The sequence below is a fragment of the Ananas comosus genome, linkage group 15 (genome assembly GCF_001540865.1).
Source record: "Ananas comosus cultivar F153 linkage group 15, ASM154086v1, whole genome shotgun sequence".
NCBI classification, from domain to species: Eukaryota; Viridiplantae; Streptophyta; class Magnoliopsida; order Poales; family Bromeliaceae; genus Ananas; species Ananas comosus.
The window spans coordinates 8,431,574-8,453,542 of record NC_033635.1 but is presented as its reverse complement, the minus strand read 5'-3'; the positions used below and the strand labels follow the sequence as shown (position 1 = coordinate 8,453,542).

Genomic DNA, 21,969 nt, shown 5'->3' with positions numbered 1-21,969 from the left:
GCCGGCAAAAAAATTCTAAGCCAGCAAAGAAAACCCGTGTTTGGTAAGAGTGCGCCCTCCTCCTACTGGGGAAAAACACACCCCGACTCCGCCGTAAGAGGGAGGGAGTATATACAAATAGCGTGCCCTCACAAGTCACAACCCGCCCGCGCCGCCGCCGTGGGAGGGAGGGAGTACTAGAAAAGGGTTTTTCAGGGCGAGCATTTTGGGGCGGGAAGGAGAAAGAATGGCGCAGTCGCTGGAGCTGCTGCTGATCCAGTTCTTGATGCCGGACAACGACGCGCGGCGGCAGGCGGAGGAGCAGATACGGCGGCTGGCGAAGGACCCGCAGGTGGTGCCTGCGCTGGTCCACCACCTCCGCACCGCCAAAACCCCCAACGTCCGCCAGCTCGCCGCCGTCCTCCTCCGCAAGAAGATCACCGGCCACTGGGCCAAGCTCCCCCCTAACCTCAAGCACTCCGTCAAGTCCGCCCTCATCGAAAGCATCACCCTCGACCACAGGTCGTCTCCTCTCCCGACAGCCGTCGCTGTTGCTTCTTCTTCTTCTTCTGACACTGTTTTTGATGCTAGGAAATTATTAGACAAGACTAGGAGTCTGTCCTGTCCGAATTAAAACTCACGGCCTTCTGTTCCGATACCCTTTTTCTCGTTCTCTGTAGAGAGATAACTCTCCTTCGATGGGTTCAAGATGTGAACTTGAATTAAATGGGAAGAAATCGGATGGGAATGTGAACTCTGAAATTTAACAGTTGGATTTCATTATTGGCCTTGTAGATCGGAACCACTGCTTTGCGATTGATGCCTTCTTACCAATCAAATATGGCCACATGTGCGAATTGGTAAAACGTTGTAGAAATTGTTTGTAACAATAGAATTACTCAATTAGATGATACTAGAAGCTTATCGGGATTTGAACTTGGGATCTTCTGCCGTCATATCGTGTGAATTAACCGTTTTTTCTCTAAAAGCTAAGCACTTTTTGATAGGCCTGATACATGAATTTGAATTGAATGGAAGCAGATTAGATGAGGTTAGCAGGTTGGTGGGATAAGAACTCATGACTTTGAACTTAAGATTGAATTAAATGAGAAGAAACATGAGGCTAGGATCCTGGTGGGATTTGAACTCGTGTATCTCAAATTGATTGATTCGAGTTAGATTGATAACTTCCTGACATTAATTGAGCGCATGCGTTGCATTGGAGCTGCTTACTCAGGCTATGCCCTTTGAATAATGGCAGGTGATGTTTTTTTGACATGTGTTTGTCATCAACTTCTTCATTTTGATGATTAATGAAGACTTTCTCCCTTTGCTAAAAGATCTTCTTATGTGTTAATTTTGCTTCCAACTTGAATTGTTAATGCGTTTGAACCATATTATGATGCATTTTAATTGAAAGTGTGGCTGATATCCACTTTGCGTTTTGGGGCTTTTTTTTTTTTTTAATGTTTCAGGCTAGTATCACTTGTCTCTTTCACTGTTCAGTCCTTTAATCTATTTCTGGTGTTTCTGTAGTCCACTTGTGAGGCGAGCTAGCGCAAATGTTGTAAGCGTTATTGCCAAATATGCTGTCCCTGCTGGAGAGTGGCCTGATTTGTTACCTTTCCTATTCCAATGCAGTCAAAGTTCAGAGGAAGGCCATAGAGAAGTAAGTATATCTATTTGTTTTGGACCTAATGCATGTAACCATGCACCATATTTCATATTTGTTCTATTTTGCTTGACCAAATTGACATATGATAAAATTTAGCTATAAGCTCACCATAAGTAACTGTTAGAACTGTTTTCTAAGTTCTGTTGAACTAGAGCAGCTGCTGTAGAGCTCAGCTTTTAGTTGTATATTTGCTAAATTCTACAAAAAAAGAGATAATTTACGAAGAACATATAACATAAATTTAAACATATGACATAGATTTAATATCTATAATTCCAAATATAACTAACTCTAAAGAAACAACTTGAAGAGTGACACTAACAATTTTAACTTTAGCATAACCTAAAAATGTTGGACTAACTTACAAATCTTATATACTAAAATTTATAATACTTATTACATAATTCTCAGCTTCTATGGCCTTATTATATCGAGAGACTAACTATTATTCCAATAATTTTTTGATACTTTTAGATATTGAACTACCATCTTTGTATTTGTGCCTTGGGTAGTATAGTTTAACGTGGAGTGACATAGTATGAGTACCAAATTAGATATTCTATTTTTTGTGATGGGTTGTGGAGGTGATATGGCAAAGCATGAGTAAAAAAATTATCATAGTGATATGTTTTGTCATTTTACTTAGTTTATTTAAGATAATCTGTTAGGATCTCCTACTCCCAACCGTAGTTTTGAACCAATTGATAGATTTAAAGTCTCTATCGAACACCTCTCCGGTTCATGGGAAAGTGGGACCTTTTCTTCTAACTTAGCCTAAGCTAGAAGCCGTAAAAAAATCACTTCTTTATTAATAAAATTGACCATTGTTTACAGAAGAGGTGGGTCTCTTTTTTGATAACTAATCCTAATCTAATAATGAAAATATTTCATATCTGGGTTGTTTTGGGATTTGGAATTATCGTAGCAATCCCTGCCCCTTGAAACACGTCTTTTCGTCAAGGTATGATCCAATATAGACCAACCGTTGATGTTGAAGTCTAAGTAATTTTGTTTTTGCAGTCGACTCAATCATTAGTGATATCACATCAATGTCCTCCAATAAATGAGCCTTATAAAAAATCTCTGGAGATATAATATTCTTATATGACGTCATACAAATGGACTGTTGCTTGAGAGAAGATGGAAAAGACGTAGAATAATTACTTCTTATATAATAGAAATAGGAGTAACCGATAGCAGTAACGTCTTTGAAATGCCTGATGATGGATAAAGTAATGAAACTGATATGGGTGGTGACAACAGCAGAGGAGTGATCATTAAAGATGTCAACGGAGGCACAATTGGTAGAGGCGATGATTGAGAACCGACCAGAGGCGGCAACAATGAAGAAACGTTTGACCGTGGCATTAGCTGGTTTGTGCGGAGGAATTTGGAATTCTATTTGTTGATCGATATAGTCAGTGGAGTAGTTGGATCAACATATTTCGAACCTATTGTTAGCCAACTGAGATTTATTTAAATTGACTTGTCGTCGTATTTCTGATGCTGATGATGAGGCACCATCTTTTGATTAAAAATTCCCTAAGAAAATGTTAAATTCCTTCATCATCTATGCTATAAAAACTTGTGAGGGATGAATTTGTTGATTTTTGTTGTTGCTCCATACCTTGAAGCTGTTGATTTTGTGTTGAATATAAAAAATATAAAAACAATGTTATGCGATAGCTTAAGCTTTTGGAGAACAACAGTTGTTTTTCTACATTTAACATGGTATCGGAGTAGGAGATCTTGAATTCAAATCCCACCAGGTCCCTGGTCCCATTTAATTTTCTCTTATTTAATTCAAGTCTATGTTTTGGGCCTATCAAAAATCTTGACCCTGGACGTGAGGGGAGTGTTGAATAAAAAAAATAAAAATAAAAACATCGTTCTCTAGTAGATTAAACTTTTAGAGAAAAATGTTTGTTTCATATAATTAAATATAGTATTAGAGCAGGAACTCCTGAGTTCGTGTCTCGCTAAACTCCTAGCGTTATCTAATTTCCTTCTAATTAATTAAGTTTGCGTCTTAGGCCTGTCAAAAAGTTTCGAGTCCAGACATGAGGGGGAGTGTTGAATATGCAGTATAAAACCTGCCGTTCTCTAGTAGCTTAAGCTTTTGGAGTAGAATATCATATAATTTAACATGGTATCAAAGCAGGAGGTCCTGAGTTCAAGTCCTACTAGGCTTCTTGCATTATTTAAATTCCTCCCATTTAATAAAGTTCACGCCTTGAGCCTATCAATAAGTCTTGAGACCGAACATGAGGGGAAAGTGTTGAATATAAAATATAAAAAACATTGTTCTCTAGTAGTTTAAGATATATTCTTTAACGTGGTATCAGAGCAGGAGGTTTTGACTTCAAGCTCTGCCAAGCTTCACTCATGATTTGGGCCAATCAAAATGTTTTGCACCCAAACATGAGGTTAAATATAAAAACGCTATTCTTTGATAGCTTAATCTTTTGGAGAACAATGGTTGTTTCACATTCTTTAACATTTTGTGATTGCTTCGTGGCTTGTAATTGTTTATTTTTCTTTGTCACACATCATTCGATACTGCTTTCTCTCCGATTGATCCATCATCACAAGATAGTACTATGAATTTAGGTAGATATCTTTTAGGTGCTATGCTTAAAATTCTTCATTTATAATAAAAATTAACTTAAATAAATTTAAGGCCAATTTGCATTAAAATGTCAACAAGTTTTGAGATTTTGCAAAAGTAGGCCACTATTTTAGGTTTTGCAGATTTGACCCAAATTTTTAGTAAATTGACCAAAATATCTTTTTCCTCTTTTCTCTCTCCTTTTTTTCGCTCGTTCGTTTTTCTTCTGCTTCGGTTCGTCTTCGTTGTCGCCATTTCTTCCCCTCCTCTTGCTTTCTCTCCCTTTTCCTCCTCCACCGCCCCCATATCGATGCTACGCTCTCTTCTTTTTTTTGCCCATTCGTTTTTCTCCTTCCACTCCGGCTCATCTCCCTCGCCGCTTCTTTCTCTCCTTCTCCCGCTTTCTCTCCTTTGTCCTCCCCTTTCTCCACCGCCTCTACATCAACGCCACGCTCCACTCTCTTACCTCACCCGCACCTTTGACGACGCTGGCTCGAATATGGTATAGATCGCAGAGGTGAGCTTGTGGCAGAGCGCATGGTTGCGGATGGCGATGGCGACGGCGATGAGGATACTAAAGGATTTAAGAATGACGAGAGAGCGCATCGGGCGGAGGCGTGGGTGAGGGCTATGGCTGCGGCAAAGGGCGAGGGAGAGGATGCGATAGCGAAAAATAGGGCTAGCAAATGAGCGAGCCAGCTCGTGTTCGACTTGTGTTCGGCTTGATATTCGGCTCGCTCGAGCTCGGCTCGAATTAATTTCAAGCAAGCTTGAGCCTAAATTTAGGCTCGAAAGTAATTTCAAGCGGAGCTTGAGTATTACTCGGCTCGCTCGAATTAAGCTCGAAAAGCTCGAAATATATATATACATATATATATATATACATACATATATATATATATATACATACATATATATATATATACATACATATATATATATATATATATATACATACATATATATATATATAGTCTACTATATTATTAATAGTACCAACCACTTGCTATTAGGTTTTCGACCTTTGGATGAAGGAATGTGTAGTTAGAATGACAGTGATCCTCTAGGGTTGAGTGGGTGGTTAGTTGAATAATATGATCTAACGGCACAAAATTCAATAGCACCAAGCATTTAGTACTATCGATAATATAGTAGTCAGGCTCTCTCTCTCTCTCTTTATATATATAAAGTCCGGCTACTATACTATCTATAGATTCTATACTATCTATAGTACTAAGCGCTTTGTACTATTGAGTTGTTTGCCGTTAGATTTGTCTATATATATATATAAAGTCCGGCTATTATACTATCGATAGTACTAAGCATTTGGTGCTATCGAGTTTTCTGCTGTTAGATCTATCCCTTTAGCCATTTTCATCCGTTAGATCATAATATTCAACTAGCTACCCACTCAACCCTAGGGGGCTACTATCATCCTAACCGCACATCCTTTCATCCAAGGGTCGAAAACCTAATAGCAAGCGGCTTGTGCTATTAATAGTATAGTAGCCTAATTCTATATATATATGCTTCGGCTACTATACTCTTATAAGTATAAATCCCTTTATACTTATAAATTTTCAGCCGTTGGATGTGCGATTAGATTGATAGTGGTCCCCTAAGATTGAGTGGGTGGTTCATTGAATAGTATGATTTAACGGATGAAAATGGTTAAAAGAATAGATCTAACGGTCGAAAACTTATGAGTATAAAGAGATTTATACTCATAAAAGTATATATAGTAGCCAAACTCTATATATATATAATTATATATAATATATATTTTAATTATATAAAATAATATATATTATGTATTTTAATTATATGTATATAGAATTTAGATTATTGGGCCCACAAAACCAAACCAGCAAAATCTTACTCTAATTGCTCTCTTTCTCTCTTTTTCACTTCCTCGCAGAGTCGTTTTTTCTAATTTTTTTAGTATTATAATATCGTATTTCATGCATTTATTTTATATGTTAAATTATTAGATATTTTTTATATCAAATTTTAGATAATATTTTATAAAAATTAAAGTATAGATTGCATGATGTTAAGAATTTCAAGCAGCTCGTTTAGGGCTCGAGCTCGTTCGACTCGAAGTTAGGCTCGCTCGAGCTCGGCTCGAATTAATTTCAAGCCAAGCTTGAGCCTAAATTTAGGCTCGAAATTAATTTCAAGCCAAGCTTGAGCTGAGGTAAGCTCGCTCGAGCTCGGCTCGTTTCCACCCCTAGCGAAAAATGACATAGAGTGGGAAGGAAAAAACAAAAGAAAGAATTTAAAAAATAAAGAAAAATAATTTTATTTTTTTCTGTGTTGTCGCTGCTACAGAAAAGATTAAAAACCAGAGGAGAAAGAAAAGAAGATGAAGTTGCACTGTTGAAATGAAAGTTGCTCTGTGTAAGACGAAAATTATAATCTTTGAAAAATTGCACTGTTTGAGATGAAAATTGTACTCTTCGAGCGAAAGTTGCATTGTTTGGGTGAAAATTGCATTCTTTGAGCGAAAGTTGCACTTTTTAAGCAAAAGTTGTATTGTTTGAAAAAAAAATTAACAGTTTTGAGTGAAAGTTGCACTGTTTAAGACAAAAATTGCGCTATTTGAGGCAAAAATTGCACTATTTGAGGCAAAAATTGCAGTATTTGCGACGTAAATTGCACTTTTTCAGTGAAAGTTGCAATGTTTGGGCGAAACTTGCATTCTTGAGCTAAAGTTCTACTGTTTAAGCGAAAGTTGCATTATTTAAGCGAAAGTTGCCACTTTATTGGTGATGGCGGCTGCGACAGGCTTTAGATCTATGGACGGAGCACGGATAGAAGGCTTCACCGTTTCTGCTATTTTCAATTGTCCTGCCAAGGGAGCCGCTGCGGTATCACAAAACAACAGTACATAAAACCCGTTAGAGCCTTACATTTTATTATTATAGTTACAAACTATTTAATAAATAAATAAATAATTTTATATTATAATTATTTAAAAAAAATTAAAGGGTGTGAGTTAGTAAATTGAGTCCAATAGACTAACACACCCATTGCTGAAGACTCTTTTGAATTTTGGTTTGTATTTGGTTTGGTCTAAAATAAAATGCCTCTAGTAGGTTGGCCATTTGGAATTTTACTAGAAGATCAGGCCAATATAAAATTGTAGGTGATATTTTTAATTGTATATTTATGTAAGGAGCTCCTGTAGTCATGAATTAGTTATATAGCTAACAAGCGCGTCAAGTTGCTAGTTGCTAGCATCTTCAAATAATAATAATAATAATAATAATAATAATAATAATAATAAAAAATAAAGAGGGATGGCATGTTACATTAATTTTAGTGCCACGTAGGCTACCACAAAGAAAGGGAAATGCAATCCCGAGGCACACAAAGGTCGCCTGACACCTCGTTATTATTTAAATAGTTGAAAATGAGTTCTGCTACCAACACCCCCACAATGCTATTACCCGCCTTGCGAGTTACTAATTTACTAATAAGATGATAAATCACATACAGAGTGATTTATATTATATAAATTAACATATCATAGCAACACATGTTACATATCATAGCAACACATGTTACACAGAATAGTTCCTAGTAAAAGATCATTTCATCAATTCTCTTTTAATTATTAGTATTTTTTAAATAATTATAAAATATTGCTGATGAGCTAACATCATAAATAAGACATCTTGTAATTAATTTGGTTTGGAAAAAAAATAATGCTTTCATGACCTCTCATGGTCCTAAAGTGCTGTTGAAAACAAGCTAGCACATGTAGGTATAATTGTTTGCGCATCAGCAGTCTTTTAGAAAACTGAAAAGCCCTACCAAAAATTTAAACTCTAAACGTCTAAACTAATTATTTATGTTATATGTACAATGCTAGCTTGTGAATTATTGCATCTCTTATCGTTGGATCCAAAGATTGATACAACCATATTAGAGTTCTAATTAATTTTTTAAAAAATTGACATAACAAATAGATTGATACAACCATATTAGAGTTCTAATTATTTTTTTAAAAAATTGACATAACAAATAAATTAATATAGAGACAAAAAGGTTATGAGCGTAGAGGGTGTATAAGTAGTGCTCTATGAATAATGATACTCTAAAAACCTCTAGACTACCCCTAAACCAAGGTTTAAAGTGCCGTGGCACGGGGGCGTGCCGTTACATCCCTGGCATTGTACGGCACGGGCACGCTTGCGTGCCGACACGTAGCACGCTTGCGTGCCGATAGATACGCACGACCTCCTATTGGCACGCTTTGGCACGAATCTATTTCAGTTTTTTTTTATTCCAATAAACTCTTATAATGTTATTTTGAAAGATTTAAATAAATAATTATGAATATTTGCTATATATACCTTATTATACTCATCAATTAACATGCATGTAAGTTTTTTGTAAGTAAAGTACAACTATACTTGATGTAAAATAGAAATTAAAATACAATAATAAAATTCACAAGTATAATAATTATTTAAATTTACATCTTTACATAAAGGATAACTGCTTAATTTCACATAGATTGTCGTGCTTGATCATATGGCATACTGTCAGTTGCAGATACAAGATTTATATGACAATGTTGATATAAGTATTGCTGATTTTGTGAGAAAGTCATATATTCCCGATATATGTCATTGTATTGTCGGAGATAACCTGCATATGCCACTGGATCGTGGATATAATGGACAACAGTCATCTGTGGCATATAGACTGAAGCATCATAAGGATATGGATTGTATGGAATAGAAGAACCATAATGTGGATATGCATGAGTGGACGAAGATTCGCCGTATGAGCTTTCACTATGTAATGGGATGGATTGGGATTCACTCTGAGTGCCATAAATTGATGAATCATAATCAAATATCCCTCCATATAGGCCATGTCGATATGAGGGATGCGATGATGTTGAAGTATTAATCAAACTGTGTGTGTAAAGTATCATCCCTTCGTGGATGTCTAGTTGATATTGCCTCCAAACCTTCTCTCATCTCCCCATAATCTTGTTGTGAGGACCTCTTATCTTTTCGACGGTCATATACCACTCCGGATGTTTGACATGGTCAAGATCCATGATTAGCATCTTGAGTGGCATGTGTGAAGTTTTGCTTTTCAGTAAATATAAGACCACGGCCACCCCCACTCTTCTGTTGTGTTGGTGGAATGAAGTCGCCACCATCCTTACTGCTATCAGTGGTATCATCATCATCACTACATTCATCTTTAGACTGGTAATCCAGAATCTGCTGGTGTCGATGTATCACTATCATCATCTTGTGGGAGTGCATCAGCTGCATCTAATAGATCCTTCGATGTCATACTTTCTTTACTCTTACCACTTCGGACTGTCGTTGAAGGCCTCTTTGCGGTATAAGACGTTTTCTCCTTTCCAGATTGACTTCTTTCCAGATTGACTCTGAGTATGACGTGAATGACCATATCGAGGTCCTTGCATAAGACGTTCGAATTCTGCATCAGAGTCATGTGCAGGATTTTGGGATTCTTCGTCTAAAGCTGTTTGTTCTTGTACATTACCTTGAGACCTTCCTATGTTCTCGTCAGCCCATCTTTCAACATCACTAATTCCTGCTTCATCAGCAATTATTCTGAATGGTTGTGGTGGATCTCCAGGCTCATCGAGTAATGGGTCCTCTTGATTGTCTCTATCTTGTAACCAATCAAGTATGGGGTTTGATTCATCATTTATAAAACTTGCATCTAAGGGATCATAAGTTTTTAATTCCTTTTCCTTATCATACTCTTCTTGCATGCATCTTAAACGGAGTCTCATATTATAGTGGACATAAACTAGCTTCTCTAATCGAGTGTACGCTAATTGGTTACGCACTTTGGTATGAATCAGTGCGAACGTGCTTCAGTGGCGTTCACATCCACTAGAAGTTGTCGTTTGAGATAATGCATGCACAACAATCTTTTTTAAATGCTTTGCTGATCCACCATATTGTAGCCACCACTCAGCTGTACAATTAAAAGTTAAAAATATATCAAATAAGATTTATCGTCAGCTATAAACTGTCCAAATTATGGAGTTACTTATTGGGATCGGTATTGTGTCTTCTGTTAATTGCACCCGCTTCACCAAAAGTTCCAGACGATTCACGAAATATTTTTCCCTTTATTATGATAGTATAATAATCAGAAATCAGTATATTAACATCTAGCAAATTAATAATACATTGAAAAAATATCATACCTCACTTATGGCAAGAGCAGCATGTGTTGGATCCCTCTCCAATCTATTGATAACGTTTCATAATGCCTTCAATAGTTCATCATCAAATCTAAGATTATAACGATGATTGTATGACGGATTAAGATAATAACCTATCTTTATTATAACGATGATGGTATGACGGATTAAGATAATAACCTATCATTAATAAAGAAATCACTCCATTAACAATACAAGACTACTAATGAACAATCAGTAATAAATAGCTTTGTTATAATTTATAACTTACCTGCTAGGTGTAGATCCCGGCTTATCTGGACGTCCCAACGTTTGTCAATAACTGTTAGAAAAGTTGGACACCGTAGCGAATTAATTTTTTTAATATTATCTTTAGCCATCCTCAGTTTATAATAGACATGTCCCATTTGAGGTATTTTTTTCTTAATCCACTAAACGGAGGACCACATATAGCGGCTCCACAATATCAACAATCTCTTTCACATAATCCCAAAACTTGGCAGACATAATTATTTGCTCAATCGATTTTCCATCAGCCGTGGAGGCATAACGAGATGTTTGCCATTCATCTGATGCAAACATGGACTTTAATCCATTTTTATTTTGAAGGATACTGTTTAGAGCAATAAAATTTGTTGCAAATCGTGTAATACCAGGACGTACGAGTTCTCGTCCTGTGAATTTCANCATCATTAAAGCATGGACCCAAAGATGATTATACAAATACTTAGATACACGTTGTGCAGTATCTACAAATTTTTTAACCCGATTTATCTCACCGAAGTCAGACATCATTAGGTTGATGCAATGCACTGCACAAGAAGTCCAAAATAAATGTGGATGCCTTTGCATTAAATAGTTTGCCAGCTTTTTTGAAATTTGCACTATTGTCTGATACAACTTGTACCACGCATTTCTCACAAATCTCACCTAAAACTTGTTCCAATAATGCATATATATAATCAGCATCTTCAAATCGACCGGTCGCATCAACTGATTTGTCGAAGACCACCCTACCATTACAATAAATTAAAAAATTTATAATGTTCATTTTTGTCGGTCCTGTCCAACTATCACACATCAAGGTAACACCATACATCTCCCTCTGTTGTTTGAAGTTTTTTACCCATGCATGAATATCATTGACCTCCGCGTCAAGGTATTTGCCAGAAATCTCATACGGTGTTGGGGGTTTAACTCCTGGACCCTCATTTTGTATAGTAGCGATCATTGATCTATAATATGGAGTACTTGCTGCATGGGAAGGAATATGACTGAAGTGAAAAATTTTTGCTATTGCTCGACCAATTTTGCTTTTCTTTATCTTTTTTTAGCATACTATCTATGCGCTGCTGTTGAGCATCTGGGTCAGGAAATGCCATTGGGTCTGTATCTATAATATTTGGATGCCTTCTACTTTTTCCTTTTCGTCCTTTTTTTAATCTATCGAACATGCGGCTAACAGAATCACTTCGAGCTAAACCAGATGGTGCAGAGCCAAACCCAGACCCACCACCAGCATCAAACTGAGAGCGTCCAAATTGTGCTCTATGTCGTTGGACTTTATTTTGCTGCCATTTTTTTTGTACAGATGCTTCCATCGTAGCTCTAGTATCAGTATCTAATTCATCACCTATACCTTCATATGGGTCAGTAGGGGGATATTCACCCGCTCGTTTATCTAGTTCATCTCGATCGGCCCTTGCTTTCTTTTTTGCTATTTTTGAAGATTCTAATTCAATTTTCATTGCATGTCTTATTTTCTGAGGGACTTTAGGGCAGTTCGATACTTCAGAAAAATCCCTAGCGATATGTTTTTTTAGGCGAGTGAAACTTCCGCCCATTCCGACCATATTACAGTAATTGTACTTCCAATGAAATCTATTTCATTCAATCATTTGTCCATATTGCTAACCATAATCTTCTGTTCTTTTAGGTAGCATTATGATCTATAATTACTAACATATAGACAACTCAAATAAAATCTATTCTAGAAAAATAAAAAAAAGAATCATATGTATCAAATTAGAAATTTTTTTATTTTTATTTTTTTATTTAAAAAATTATAACAGGTAAAATTATAGAAAATTTTATTTTTTTATAATTTTTTTCAAAATCTATATATTGATTCGATTAGAAAGGCATATAATTATAACAGGTAAAATTATAGAAAATTTTATTTTTTTATAATTTTTTTCAAAATCTATATATTGATTCGATTAGAAAGCATATAATGGGTAGAACAATCAAAATAGAACCGCAATTATATTCATAATTTTTTTCTTTTTTATTCTTTTAAAAAATATTTGATCAAAATTCTAAGAAAATAAATTTTGAAAAAATTCTTCAAAAATATGTTAGAAACTTAGAATTGATTAACTTTTAAAATTCTTTTTATTTTTTTTCTTTCTTTTATTCGAATTTTAATAATTTATAAAATATAATGTTAAAGTCATAAAGAAATAGTTTTCTGGAAATTTATATTAGTTTTTAAAATTATTGCATGTTATAATTTTTAAAATACAAAGACATCTTTTTTTTCTTTTTTTCATCATATTACTATCTTTCTTTTATAAGATACAAAAAAATAATTTTTAAATTTAACTTACAAATTTTTATTTAAAATTTTTTTAAAAAATACTTTATTATTGATTTTTTTAGAAAACTTATTAGATCATCAAAAAATAGTAATAAATTAAATGACAAATTAATTAAATAAACTTAAGTATCAATTGATTTAATTTAGCTTATGATTTTATCAATATTTTAAATCTTCTAATGCAAAAATAAAATTTTAAGGTTGATGTACCTCAAAGTTTGTTTACCTTGATTCGCCAAAAGTTTCGCGGTGCGAAAAAGTTTGATAACATAATTTGTGAAAAGAAAATAGATGTTTGTGGTGGATAGAATATATTAATAAAAATTAACTCCTATATTTATAAATAAAAAAATTAAATTCTAATTTCTTTGACTTATCTAATAAGCAAATCTGCGATATGCAATGTCTTTGCCTCCTTTAAATAATTTTAGGAAGATATGTCGGCACTAAGAAGAAAAAAAGACAGAGAGTAGAGGAGAGGATAATCGAGAAAGAGAGGGGGAAGTTGCCTTAAGTAGACGAGGGAGGGAGGGGGAACATGAAAAAAAAAAAGCAACCACAATACAAAAGAAAACTACCAAATGCAAAAAGACAAAAAAAAAGAAGCAAAGAGTATAAAAAGGAAAAGACGAGGGGGGTGGAGGGTGATCATGAAAAAAAAAAAAGCATCCCTGGCCTTCGGGTTACCCAAAGGCCAAATCCCCCTCCAATAAAAAGACAAAACCCAAAAAGCATCCACAGTGCAAAAGAAAATCACCAAATGCAAAAAGACAAAAAAAAAGAAGCAAAGAGTATAAAAAGGAAAAGACGAGGGGGGTGGAGGGTGATCATGAAAAAAAAAAAAGCATCCCTGGCCTTCGGGTTACCCAAAGGCCAAATCCCCCTCCAATAAAAAGACAAAACCCAAAAAGCATCCACAGTGCAAAAGAAAATCACCAAATGCAAAAAGACAAAACAAAAAAAAAATCAAAAAGCAAAAGAAAAAAAAAAATTCATTCCTGACTCCCTGCGGCACGGCACAGTGCCGCGGCACCCTCAAGCGTGCCGGTTTGTCTCGTGCGGCACGGTCGGGGGTGCCGCGGCACACAAGGGGGGTCCGAGAACCCCCCTGTACTGTGCCCTTTTCTTGGGGGCACGGTACGTGCCGCACGGCACGGTGTGGCACGGCCGATACTTTAATTCTTGCCCTAAACTCTCCACATATATATCAATGTACCAGCAATCCATAAAACGAACATTCTACAACACTAGTACTTGGAAAACTAGTCTTTTCTGATAAATCTAGTGGTCTACTATAAAAACAATAATGTGGAGGAGGAGGTGGAGGCGAAGAAAGGAGAGGAAGTGGATGGAGAAGGAGAGGAAGAAACAATGAGGAGGGAGATGAACCGGAGCGGAAGGAAAAACGAACGAGTGAAAAAAAGAGAGAGAGTGCAGCGTCGATGTGGCAGCAGTGAAGGAGGAAAAGGGACAGGAAGCAGGAGGAGAAGGAAGAAACGGTGACGATGGAGACGAACCGGAGCGGAAGGAGAAAAACGAACGAGCAAAAATAAAAACAGAGAGAAAAAGGAATAAGGGTATTTTGGTCGGTTTACTAAAAATTCGGACCGAATTTGTAAAATCCAAAATAGTGGCCCACTTTCACAAAATCTCAAAACTGGTGGATTTTTTATGCAAAAAGGCCTAAATACAAATTCAGTGAAGAGCACTTTGCTGGATTAAGATATGCTCAAATTAGGCAAGAATGAGCTCTTTCAATAGTAGACAACTCGGTTTAGCTCATAATGGCTCTGGTTTAGCCCACGGTGAGTGAAAGTTGACGTCGATCGAAGCCCTAGATTTCAACACATGGAAAAGATAGTATGCAGATTTCAACACATGGAAAAGATAGTATGCAGGACGTCGAGTGCATTGGAAGTCCTAATCCTGAATCAAATGCAAAGGCAAATGAGAAGACGAAATCTTTGGCTTGAGATTGAACCTGACTCTTATGCCAAATTGTTAGGATCTCCTGGTCCTAACTGTAGGTTTGATACCAATTGATTGATTTAATGCCTCTAGTGGACGCCTCTCTGCTCCAAGAAGAAAGGGGCCTCCTCATTTAACATACCTAAACTAAAAGGCATAAGAAGAATCACTTCTTTAGTAACAAAATTGAACAAATGAGGAGAGCCTTTTGTTTGTAGGCCTAGAATCATTATAATATCTTAATATGATAAGAAACTATACAAGGATAGTATAAATTAAAAGATATTTCTAATCTAGTTGATATCTCAAATAAAATGTCTTATCTAATAATGAAAAAAAATTTATATCCCCGTTGTTCTACGATTCCGGGTGATCGTAACATAATCTTAATTCTTAAATAAATGTGTCATATAGATGTCATTTTACTTGCTTTACAGACCCACATTAAAACTGGTGAACGTGAGACTTACGTTAAGTAGCATGCTGTTCGAAATCCTCTTATCTGTGGCATAGGACTAATCATGGTTGTGCTCTATGTTGTATATTTGGATTTGAAACATTACCTTTGTCTTATAATTAACATGAATAAACTGCTTAAAAAGAAATGTTTCTTGACGAGCTTTCGGCTAGTTACTATTTAGTATACAGAAATGTATGAGCTCCCATTTTCGTTAGGTGTCCTTCAATGTTATGTGCATGGAGAGTATTGAGTGCTGTTCTCAACATATTGAATAGGAACCACCATTTTATTTGAAACTGATGGAAAGATGAAAATTCAATCATATAGAGTAGGAATCTCAACAACTTGTCTTTTTATTCCATTTAAGTGGCCTTAAAGGTTGCAAATAGGACTCTTCTGTTTTATATTTTCAGCTTCACATTGTTGTGATAATTCTTGATTAGTGCTAGTGTTTGTGCGACTGTATTTACTATGTATCATTGTGACATTTTTTGTGCAGTTAAGTCATTCAAACCCATTGTTATGTTAAGCTTCGAACTGCTTGCTTTTTATTTTCAGCATGTTGACTTGTGTAGGCATTAGTTTGTAGTACCATCTTATGAATACTAACATTGCGAATTCATATTATTTTAAGTGATGCTCTAACAAATATTGTTACTAATTTACAATCTGCATTAATTCTTGCAAAATAGGCACTCTAGGATTGGTGTACTTTCAATTTGGCTGGAAGCCAGGTTTAATACGAGTAGAACTGCTGCTGACCATAACAATGCCGCTACTGACCATAACAATGCCGACGTGGTCTGCAGCCTAACTGTGGGCTATATGTGGATCTTTCCATGAAAGACGACTTCAGACCTTTCTGAGGGGAAGTTGTCTTCAAGGAGTCCAGCCCACAGCTAGGCGGCAGATCATGTCGTGGTTGTGAGTGGAGCTAACAATTTTGCTCTCACTAAACTTGGTAACTGAATTGCAATTGATCAATCCAAACACCTCCAAAATGTATTTGTTGATGATTTCAGATTTTGTGTTGCTCCGTCAGTAGCTTGTTGTAGTTTCCCTTGCCCCCTAAAAACAAAAAAAATCAAAAGAGAATTAATTGATATTCATTTTTCATACTTTAGGTAAGCAGTATTTTGTACAGACATTCTTTATATAGACATCCTAATTAAAAATGTGGTACTTAGTGACTTCGTGCTAATATTGTGGTTCTGCTTATGCTCTAGGTGGCTTTGATTTTATTCAGCTCTCTTACTGAAACTATTGGACCCACATTCCAATCCCATTTGGTTGATCTGCAACCTATTCTGTTGAAGTGCCTGCAAGATGAATCTAGCACTCGAGTCAGAGTTGCTGCTTTGAAGTACGTATGTTCTCATTTTATGTACTCAAATGCTATTTGTTTTTCTGTGAACTGAAATAGTCTAACATACTTCATCATAGGATTTGCAGTGGAACATACTTCATCATAGGATTTGCAGTGGCAACCATTGTTTGATCTTTTACTTGTTTTGATTCTTTCTCTTCTGTCAGGGCTGTTGGAGCTTTTATCGAGTTTATTAATGATGGTGCTGATGTGGTAAGTTCTCTATTTCGAATATCGACCATATTTATTTTGATTATTATTTTCCTTTTAACATTTCTTGTTCTGGTACGTGTTTCCTTTTGGTATGTCCGAAAAGAAATTCTTGAAGTTCAGCACACGGAATTTTTTTTTTTTTTCTTTTCTAAGAGATTGTCATTAATTATAGTACTTCTTCCTTGCACTTGTGTCACTTTTATTTTAGTACCCATTTGTCATTTTTATTTTTGTACCCATTTGGCCTGGCTTCTACAATTTCAAAACAGACTTTTGTGCCTAATAGACTGTTTGGGAGTAAAAAGTTCATCGAGCTTCTCCACTTCGGGCCGTAAGTTGTGCGGTAGGGAGGGATATTGCAGAAGCTCCAAGATCGAAGCTTCTATGTTATAGGAATGCATGCTTCTTTAGTTAAGAATTTTCTTCTAAATGACAACACACCCCCAATCTATTATCAGTACTCCTTTGTCCCTAGTAGATACCTAATCCTGATTATCTCGCCTCCTCCTCCCTCTCTCAATTACAGGCCATTTTAAAATAAGCCCATCTTTTTTTTTTCTTATTACTTTCTTTTTTTTATTATTAAGTTGCAAGTAACTCTTTTTTTTTTAAAAAAAAGGAAAATAAATGAATTTATTGGCTTATTAGGTATTGGCTATTCCATTTTTATTAAAACTAGTTAAAATTATTAAATTTAATGAAATCATCAATAAATTTAATTTTTAATTTAAATCAATAAAGTCGCTTAAATCAAAAAGTAAAAAATGTATTGAGACCTCCTCAACTATAGGTCATTTTGAAATCTCCCCCTTGGTTTTATTCTTTCAATTGATACTTCGTTAATTTTTAGTATTTTAGATTTTAGTCAGTTAAATTTAGAATTTCGTTAAATTTACTAGTAAGCTTGTCAAATTTAATGATTTGATTTTTCTTTATGTTTACATTACTTTTGAGTTCTGTATAAATTTACTTATTGTCATGCATATTGAGACTATTTTGATATTTAACTTATTAAAAAAAATAATTCTGAGTTAAAGTAGAATTTTCTTAATTAGGTTATTTTAAATGACGTGTTTCTTACTAGATATTTTAAATATACTTTATTGAAAATATTTAAAAATAATTTTTGGGTAGTATTTTATCAGTTTACAACATTTCAAAGAACTTTTCAGACAACCAAACAACGTTTAATTACAGACAACACGACGGAATGACCAAATACTGTACAAACTTTTTAAATATCACAGTACTATTTTCTATAGCTCTTTTACAAGCGCATTATTTTCTATAGCTTAGCCAAATGGCGCCTTAGTCTCACATCATATTGCATTTTTTTTTTTTCTCCTCATTGAGATGCATAAGAATGGCTAGCACTTATGTCTTTTCTGTTTCTAGATGCATGTTTAACGAGGGCGATAATTGTTGTTGTGTAGCATTACGGATTTGAAGATTGTCCTTGATGCTGGACATGTATAAAGAATCATATACAATGTGATGCAAACAACCTTATACAATCCTAATGTCTAACCTAGTAACCTTAAGAAATCTAGTGCGCACTATGTATAATTCACTCAATTGAGTATGCAATTGGAGCAAAAGAGTGGAAGAGAAATAAAGCTTGTGGATCCGAGTTGAAAATCAACTTGAATGTGAACATGACCATGGTTGGAAACTCGGTTTCGGTTTTGGTTCATCACCAAAACTATTCTTCATTAATTACATAATTGGAAAACTTTAAAATACTAGCTAAATGGGCTAGATATCAATATACTTGTATTCTGGTAGAACCATAAACTAGATGTGAATAAATATGGCACAGGCTATGAATTATGCACTTCTAGTGCTGCTTTTGTATTCTTTAACTTTTTGATGTGACTTGTGTTGTAGCTTTACTTTATTTCATGACCATGTGTGCACTTAGGAACCACATTTCTCACTGCAGAACTTTAAAGTATTGCAGTTGTACTTTTTTCTTCCTTTTCTTGAATATAATACTTACATCTTGCTCCATTTATAGGTAAAACTATTTCGAGATTTTATTCCCAGTATATTAAATGTATCACGGCAATGCCTTGCTAACGGCGAGGAAGATGTTGCCTCCATTGCTTTTGAAATCTTTGATGAACTCATTGAGTCTCCAGCTCCACTACTTGGTGATTCTGTGAGATCCATAGTTCAATTCTCTCTTGATGTTTGCTCAAGCCAGGCATTGGACTTAAATATACGACACCAGGTATTATAGAAATCAACTGTGTATTTTGATACCTTTGTCTTACACAGCTTATAGCATTATAGCTTCATCCTGTTGATTGTCACAGGCGATTCAAATAATTTCATGGCTTGCAAAGTTCAAATCTTCTTTCTTGAAGAAGCACAAGTTGGTTGTACCAATTCTGCAAGTCATGTGTCCTTTACTTACAGAAACAGCCAGTGGGGATGGTGGGGATGAAGAATCTGATCTGGCGGCTGATCGAGCTGCTGCTGAAGTCATTGACACAATGGCCATCAACATACCGAGACATGTCTTTGGGCCTGTTCTTGAATTCGCCTCTCTGAGTTTCCGTAATGTTAATCCCAAATATCGGGAGGCGTCAGTGACAGCATTGGGTGTCGTCTCTGAAGGTTGTTACGAGTTAATGAAAGATAAGCTGGAAGATGTTCTCTTTATTGTTTTAGGAGCTTTAAAGGATCAAGAACAAATGGTGAGGGGTGCTGCATCATTTGCCCTTGGCCAGTTTGCAGAACATCTGCAGCCTGAGATTTTATCCCACTATAAAAGTGTCCTTCCCTGCATTCTAGATGCCCTTGAGGATCCCTCAGATGAAGTTAAGGTACTGGAAGTTTATGTTGCTAGGTATGAAGTTTGTTAAATATCTTATATTTACTTTAGATTGTTTTTCTTTTTCTTTTCTTTTTGCAGGAAAAGTCATACTATGCTCTGGCCGCATTTTGTGAGGACATGGGTGAAGATATTTTTCCATATATAGATCCATTGATGGGGAGATTAGTGACATGTTTGCAAGGCAGTCCTCGAAATCTGCAAGAAACATGCATGGTCATTTTTTTATGCAATCTTGATCATTTTGAATGGCTATTTTAATTTCAGACTATTTTTTTTTATTTTTATTTGGCCACAATTTTTCTTTATATGTTTCATTTCTGAATATCATATTTTACTGCAGTCTGCAATAGGCTCTGTAGCAGCTGCAGCAGAACAAGCCTTTATTCCATATGCAGAGAAGGTGCTTGAGATGATGAAAAGCTTTATGGTACTCACAAATGATGAGGACTTGCGCGCACGAGCCAGGGCAACTGAACTTGTTGGGATAGTAGCAATGGCTGTTGGAAGGACGAGGATGGAACCCATTTTACCCCCTTTTATTGAGGCTGCACTTTCTGTGAGTTACACTTCCACTTTTATTTTTCTTCTTTATTCACTGAATCATAAATTTTTTAAGTGTAAATTTTATGACTTTCCTGTTCAAGGGTTTTGCACTGGACTTTAGTGAGCTCCGAGAGTACACTCATGGTTTCTTCAGCAATATTGCTGAAATATTAGATGATGGCTTTACGCAGGTAGCACATTCAGTTTTTAAATGTATTTGACCACTACTTTTATTTTCATTGCCGCATTCTTGATTCAAGAACTACGTACTCTTTGTTACAGTATCTTCCTCATGTTGTACCTCTGGTATTTTCATCATGCAATTTGGATGATGGTTCTGCTGTGGATATTGACGATTCGGACAGTGTTGACAATGGATTCGGTGGCGTCTCTTCTGATGATGATGATACAAATGATGAGCCGAGAGTTCGAAATATTAGTGTGAGGACTGGGGTATTGGATGAAAAGGCTGCGGCAACCCAGGCTATTGGATTGTTTGCGTTTCACACAAAGAATGCTTTTGCACCGTATCCGTATTTTTGAATCTGGTTATTAGGTAATCTTTTCTTCTTTTTTTTTTTTGTTTTTTCTTTATTTTGTTTCCTTGATTTGCATAAGCTATTTGGAGGAGTCACTGAAGATATTAGTTAGGCACTCTGGATATTTCCATGAAGATGTCAGGCTTCAGGCCATTATTGCTCTAAAACGTGAGTAACATTTCTTCACATTCTCCAGCTAATCACATGTACTTTCCTACGATATTCTAGTTTACTGACTTTCTTTAGCATATTTTAACTTGTCTATTTAATAATCTTTCCTCTAAAATTAGCTTGGTAAATGATCAGAGATTCTGGATACTAGTGCGTTAGATGCTTAGGTAGTGTTGGGTTGGGGGCATTTCTATATCCTCGATAGTATCCGTTTTTCCAATTGTGAAGCATGGTTAAGTGATCCTACTCAAATTGTATCCGGTGGTAGAGTGATACAGGACAAATTAGGAAAGCCTTAATCTATCTTGCAAGTAATGAGCCCAAAATCAATTTAAAACTAAATTTAGAATTTTCTAGAAATTTTAAATTAATTTTCAGATTTTTTTAATTTATAAAAGAATTAATGAATTTTTGAATCAATTTTCGTAATTAAAAAAAGAAAAAAATCCAAAGTAGTAAGACTCTAAGAAGGTTCCAACAATTTTTTTATTTTGTAATATTTTTAAACAAATTAAGAGAAAATTGAAGAAAATAGCTGATAATAGAGAAAACAAATTTAGAAGAAGAATAAGAGAGAAATAGTGGAAAAGAGAAAAGAAGAATAAGAAGAGAGAAGATAGAACCTCTTAGAAAGAAGAATTTTACCGGCGCACATGGCAGGGAAGGGAAGGGGTAGAAGATACCGTGGCCAATCAAAGCACAAACTCAAATTTTATTTCATCATAATTCGTCTCCAAATTACAAGGCATAGGCTATACTTATAACATTCAAAGTATAATCCTAATCTAA

General features: G+C 35.4%; 1 protein-coding gene across 1 annotated transcript in view; it reads left to right on the top strand.

The window, feature by feature from the left end:
• The window catches only part of LOC109721307 (importin-4), a 29,843-nt gene continuing 7,883 nt past the window's right edge, over window positions 10–21,969 (top strand). Inside the window, exons 1-11 of the mRNA XM_020248849.1 lie at window positions 10–501; window positions 1,516–1,648; window positions 16,733–16,869; window positions 17,040–17,085; window positions 19,103–19,318; window positions 19,404–19,916; window positions 20,006–20,140; window positions 20,268–20,483; window positions 20,572–20,661; window positions 20,753–20,997; window positions 21,089–21,177. Coding sequence (XP_020104438.1) covers window positions 227–501; window positions 1,516–1,648; window positions 16,733–16,869; window positions 17,040–17,085; window positions 19,103–19,318; window positions 19,404–19,916; window positions 20,006–20,140; window positions 20,268–20,483; window positions 20,572–20,661; window positions 20,753–20,997; window positions 21,089–21,177 — 2,095 coding nt within the window. The 5' untranslated portion in view covers window positions 10–226. The remainder of the gene's footprint in view (window positions 502–1,515; window positions 1,649–16,732; window positions 16,870–17,039; window positions 17,086–19,102; window positions 19,319–19,403; window positions 19,917–20,005; window positions 20,141–20,267; window positions 20,484–20,571; window positions 20,662–20,752; window positions 20,998–21,088; window positions 21,178–21,969) is intronic.